General features: G+C 37.4%; 1 protein-coding gene across 7 annotated transcripts in view; it reads left to right on the top strand.

Annotated features, from left to right (window-relative positions):
* NFIB (nuclear factor I B) overlaps positions 1 to 5,625 on the top strand; it is a 164,493-nt gene extending 158,868 nt beyond the window's left edge. For 5 of the 7 annotated variants that reach the window (XM_057374511.1, XM_057374512.1, XM_057374515.1 and 2 more), the window contains one exon: positions 5,380 to 5,625. In XM_057374511.1, coding sequence (XP_057230494.1) covers positions 5,380 to 5,509 — 130 coding nt within the window. In that variant the 3' untranslated portion in view covers positions 5,510 to 5,625. The remainder of the gene's footprint in view (positions 1 to 5,379) is intronic. The other 2 variants (XM_057374514.1, XM_057374516.1) reach the window with 1 other exon arrangement.
* Positions 5,626 to 5,934: the final 309 nt, after the last annotated feature.

Below are 5,934 nucleotides of genomic sequence, written 5' to 3'. Positions count from 1 at the left end.
GTTTGGTTTGTTTGGTGCAGGTAGGATTGTCTGCATTATTATTTAGTCATACTAATTTGATAAATGTATTTGAATTCATATTTTTGAAAAGTGCTAGGGTAAAAATTCTAATGGTTTGCAATGGAAATAGTAATATTTGGGAAAAGAAAAAGGTAGTGCACGTGTGTAAAGTCAAGAGCAAATTTTTCATAGACAACCCAGTGGACTCTGGTAACCAAACACATGTTGTCCATGGTTTGGTTTGACCTGGTCAAAGACTCTTCTGTGCAAGTAAGTGTTTGAAATCCTCTGTTAGACTTGTTCCTGCACCAAACACTCATACATGCGTGGTCCAAAGCACAGCATGGACACGCACAATKCCTCTGGGCCCTTCCTCTCTTGAGGGTGCTCTTTGTTAGCAGTGGGGTCTGTCTGCAGCTTCTTCCTCATCTTTATGTACCTTTTGCTGTTACACTGTCACAAAAAGGAGTCTGAAGGGAATAGAATAAATAGTATTCTTACAGTAGATTTCCCTTTTCCTTCCCCTGGGTATAAATCTGTAGGTTTTTAACTCCTCTATCTGCTAGATGGGTGGTATATGTCAACATATCTAAGTCATCCTAAATTAATGTGATATACACTTAATACATTTCTTGAAACAAGTGCTCATCTTGGAGGTAAAATTTGGCAGCTATTTATCTATGGATGTGAGTTCAGAATGGTAAMAGAAGTACCTCATTAAGCAGATGTTGGAAGGGTGGTTATTCTTTTGGCAGAAATGCACATGTGGGAATTTAGCCAGGGCACTGAGGTTAGCAAAATTGCATTTCCAGAGTTCTTATGATCCCAGCARTTTTAAATGGTAAAAGGCCCTGCACTTGTGTGGGCGAGCAGTYACTACAGAGATAGATGTACCTTGCTTGGTGACTTACTGTTGTCACTTCTCTCAACCTCGAAAGTATTTCTACCTTTTCTGTCCGAAGACTGACTTGGCAGGATCCATTCTATCTTCAGTAAGCTAGTGGGTTCATGTACATGATAGTAAAGTCACAAAAAAGAAATACTGCTTTATATGTACTTTCTGGATGTTAAATACTCATACAGATTTCTGAAACTGTAAAAGAAAGAAGGYAGTAACTAGTGGAAAGTAAGAATCTGAAAGACCTCTAGATTTACTCAGGTCAGATTAGATTTATTTTTATTGCATTTAGTTAATTGTTTAACATTATTATACTCTTTATGCTATTATAACCTMYAAAGTGGACTGTATATACGTATAATGTAAGCACTACTTGTGGTCCATTCCAGTAATATTTTAATCAGAGGTTCTTGAAACAGCAATTATTATCTTTAAGAGGAAATCATGGCAGAAATCTTGATCGAATTAACATCTGGAAACTGTAATGGAAACTGTAATGGAGAATGTTAACCCTGTAGGATGATTGCAGAATTTTCCTCTGCTGTTTTATTACATTTGAACAGATAAATACATTATACTTCCTGTGGATAGAGAGGGAACTGTATAACAYATCTGATAATCTAAATGTGGTGAAGAGGAAACTGGTACCAGTGTAGTGAAATCACTTAAAGGTGTATTGCTTCAGGAAGGAGGTCCTACAACAAASACAAGTCCGAATCTCACAACAGTGTCAGATGGTGCTCCTCATGTAATTTTCTTCAACACTTAGCCTGGAGCAGTTTTATTAGGTCTCACTTCATGTTTAAAGGGAAAAGCATTTATATTATAACCTCTGTCAGCACACCGATAAGATTTCCTCAGGAGTAGTAAGCTGGAGTGTGGAGTACACCTGCTTTATTTCACTCATAAATACAATGATTTCTTATCTGAAGGCCAAGCCATTTGGGCAGAGAGACATCCTATTAACTTCTGCAAGGACAAACACCTTGTCTGTGTCCTAGGCAGTGGAAAGAGTTTTGGCTTCCCTGTGTTGAGGTACTTAGTAGACAGAGACACAGCATTGCCTCTGGTTTTGTGAAACCAAGGGCTGAACTGTGAAGGGGGATGTGGGACTGTTGGATAGACAGGCATACACATGCAGTTTAGCAGAGCCTGTGCTGTGTTTTTGGTTATTTGTTGTGTCACAGCTGTTCTCASAGATCTGTCCTGTCACTAGGGCTGTTCTACTCAGTTGCTTTCATTCAGGTTTCTTCCKCTGTCTGCAGTGAGCATCTGGTGGTGGTACAAGGATTGGCCCAAGATAGAGTTACATACATTGAACTGTAGCATGAAAAGGTTATTTTTTGAACCACAGCCAGAATTTATCAAGCCTTGAAGAGAACAGCTTAGGAAAAACCAGCAGAGGGAATAGGCCATTCTTCGCAGCTGCCAGTGCAGCCAGACTCTGCCCAGTGTGTGTGTTTAGACCAGGACTTCAGGCATCTCCAGAGGCATGGAAGTGCTGGCTGTTCCAGCCCTGTAGGCAGACAGTGTGTGGCTGTCCTGGTCCCACCGCTGCCTGCCTGCACCACCACCTCTGGCAGAAGGTTTGGTGTGAACAGTGCAAGGGACTTTGAAACTCCTGTGGGATATACACAGTGTCAACATAGGAGATTTAGTAGTCCCTCAGGATTATTAATACTGATGAATTTCTTGTAGTCTGCATTTTTGTCATGGTAGTAATATAATGTGGGAGGCTTGAAAGGTTTAAATAAGCACCTATATTAAATTGGAAGGTTATGTGGCAACAAGAGTTATATTAGGAACTTCCGACTACTTATTTTTATTGAGCACTTTCCATGGAAATCAAGATCTCTGTCTGCTATTTGAAGTAGCTGATAAAAYTTCTGCTACAAATAATAATTTGCTTTTAGTCTGCACTGAACTTGTATCCTTCACCCTCTGTAGTCACTAGAATGTTGGCAGCGTCAAGACAAAGCAGAAAGTCACAAATGCATATGTCCAACCATTGAAGTGCACTGTAAATGTTCAGAAAGATAACCTGGAGACTSTGTGTTTAGCATTTGCCACAGAATTTTTTTAAATAGTGTGTTGACCTCAAACAAAATTTATATTCTTTAAGTTAGTGCTGTATTTTGTTTGAAGTCACTAAACRCTGTAAGTCCTGTGTAACAGGACAGCAAAGAATTGTGCACTATAAAACAGATAYTCAGACAGATCCCAAGCAAGCAAATTTGCTTATTTTTTTATTACTASTTCTTATTTTCACAAATCCCGTGCTCGGAAGCAATTTACTTTGTGTCTGTTATTTCAAAATTTACTTCTTAACATCACTGCAATCCAGAGAGGAAGGAACAAAAAATGCATTTTAAAACAAATTGTGAAGGAAGATGAAGAAAAAGTTGAAACAATTAAACCTCTTAAATGAAAGGAAATTCTGGTATTGAATTTTTATCTTCTTTTTGGAACATTATCTTTTCATTAGATTGTCTTGGAAAAATCTTACATCCATATCTAGGTTTAAGACTTTGTGAGTGCTTCAAGAYTTGTCGTGAACTGTGATATTTATTTTCAAAAGCTTTTGGTTTTTTCTCCAATTGCAGACTTTTTTTGCAATAGTCAATAGAACTAAAACAACAAAAAACAAATATATTAGCTAACTTACATTTTGCAAACAACATTTTTTAAAAATTTCTGAAAAGGTTTGCATTCTGCATATTTTTAGGTGTCCTTCAAGAATATACCCCATTAAAGAATAAAAAAACAACAAACTTTTTGAATAATGTTTGTACTTCAGGTGTTAAAACCATTAAGATATTAATATCTATTGTATTTTCTTCATGAAATAAAATTACTCCTTCTCCCTTGGGAATATGACCATCAGTGAGACAAGCAGATCAGGAATTATTTCCACTTTTTTTGTGTGTGTAAAACAAAACACCTGAAATTAATTGCTAGGAGTTAAAAYAGTAAATTAAAGGGTCAGAGGGGCAAGTAGTTTCAAACAGGAGTGAATGGCAGAAGAYGTTCGTATTATTTTTAATATGAAAGGCCTGAGAAACATATACCTTGGATTTCACAAAGTTGAACACTTTTCAGCAACTGAAATGATCACAAAAATCCGCCAAATGAAATGTATATAGATTAAACATGTAAAATAGATTAAAAGGGCCTGTTTTGCTCTWCAGAGCTGATGCCACAAAAAGTGCATCTGCTTGTCCAGGGAGAGAGCAGTGCAGAAATGGACAAAAGATAGAGAGGGAAGAAAACTTTTAGCATCTCTCCTCCACAATACACATGTGGAAGGGTTTAGTCTTCAGATGTGTTATCATGAAGCTTGTTAGTTTAATCCCAAAATGTATTCCCAAACAAGCAATTACGTTTTTGGAAAGATCCCATGTGCAGAAAAGTTCGATACAATGAAATAAAGAGGAGAGATGTGTTTGCGTACTGTACTGGTGTTAGATCTTTGGCAATGTTTGCTTACTTAATGATGCTGTTTTCTTCTGAGTAAATGTGTCAAAATTTTCTTCAAAGTCATAGAATCATACAGCTTAGGATAGTTTAGGCTGGAYTTCTGGGTTGGCAGAACCACATCTGAGAAGAGGGCTGCTCAGGGGGTCTTTGGGACAGCTGTCTTTGGGTATCCATCTTGCAAGTAGGATTGCTTGGTGCCTGGTGAACCAGTGAATGCCATTGGGACTTCAGCTCCTCAGTGTCAGGCTGCTTTTGAAGTGATGGCTTAAGTTTCTAAGTCAGTGAATTGTCTTTCTCAGAGGTTTTTTGAAAAAAAACCACATAGCAAGTACCCTGGAATCAAGGCTACTCTTYGCTGCAAGTGTTTTGGTGATTGGGCCCTGTGTTAGCTGGTGTTCTGTAGACCCTGACACTCTTAGGGAAAATGTTTTAAAGAAAACAGGTTTTTTGAACATTAAAAGTTCTCCAATCTTATGGGGATCTGTGCATCTCAGAGGCTCATCTTGGGATGGTGACATGATAAACTCCTGTAAGAGGATAGGGAATCTCACAGGACTGCTGTTACTGARTCTTTGTACTGTTCTCTTAAAAAAGAATACCTGTGACCTGTGGTATATATCACTAGCTCTTGAATTTCATCCGTCATGCTATATAGTGTAACTTGTCTGCTTTAGCTGTGTTTGCTCTACATATTTGCATTTGATGTTCTGGGGGGTTTTCATGAACAAACATGCCACTTAGTATAACTCAGGAGTAGTACAACTTGCTATTGAGTTCAACACAATTATTTTTCTTTTAAATAACGCATACTTTCACAAWGAAAACTGGGAAGTAGAATTTCAAGTAACATTCACAAATTTAGTTTCTATTTTTGTCCTCAGTAGGAGTATTATTAATTAATATTGGCTGAACCTTGATTCATATTCATTGTATACATGTTTAATTTATGTTTTGTTTTTTCTCTCTCTTTCTCTCTCTCCTTGTCTCTTTCCCCTTTTCTACAGTCCTGGTACCTGGGCTAGCTTGGTTCCTTTCCAAGTATCAAATAGGACACCGATCCTGCCGACAAATGTCCCAAATTATGGTTTGAACATAATTGGAGAGCCTTTCCTTCAAGCAGAAACAAGCAACTGAGGGAAACAAAATTAAAAGCAAAATATAAAAAAATAAAAGAAAAAAAAAAAAAAAAAAAAAAAAAAAAAAAAAAAAAAAAAAAAAAAAAAAAAAAAAAAAAAAAAAAAAAAGAAAAAAAAAGTCCCCATTCCCCAAAAGCCTTCCAGAAATAAAAACAGGAAGAAGTAAATAAATTTCACCGAGCCTTTTGAAACGGTTTAATTGCCTTTGTGCTCTAATTGCTCCTGGTTTTACAGCCTCGTTTCTTGTCACGAAATTAGTCCCACTTTTTATGCTTTTTTCCTTTTCCACTGGTCTGTGATTATTATTTTTTAATTGCTTTGGTGCGTTGATCTCTCCCACGTGTCCCCCGGGAAGAGGAGCCTCATTCTGCGGCTGTCACGGATGCTGCAGCTGCTGAAAATGAGATGGACACTCACGTTTTG

The sequence above is a fragment of the Malurus melanocephalus genome, unplaced genomic scaffold, assembly GCF_030028575.1.
Source record: "Malurus melanocephalus ecotype Western Australia unplaced genomic scaffold, MMel_1.1 scaffold_227, whole genome shotgun sequence".
Lineage (NCBI taxonomy): Eukaryota > Metazoa > Chordata > Aves > Passeriformes > Maluridae > Malurus > Malurus melanocephalus.
The sequence above is the reverse complement of the archived record's forward strand: the minus strand, read 5'-3'. Positions and strand labels throughout refer to the sequence as shown.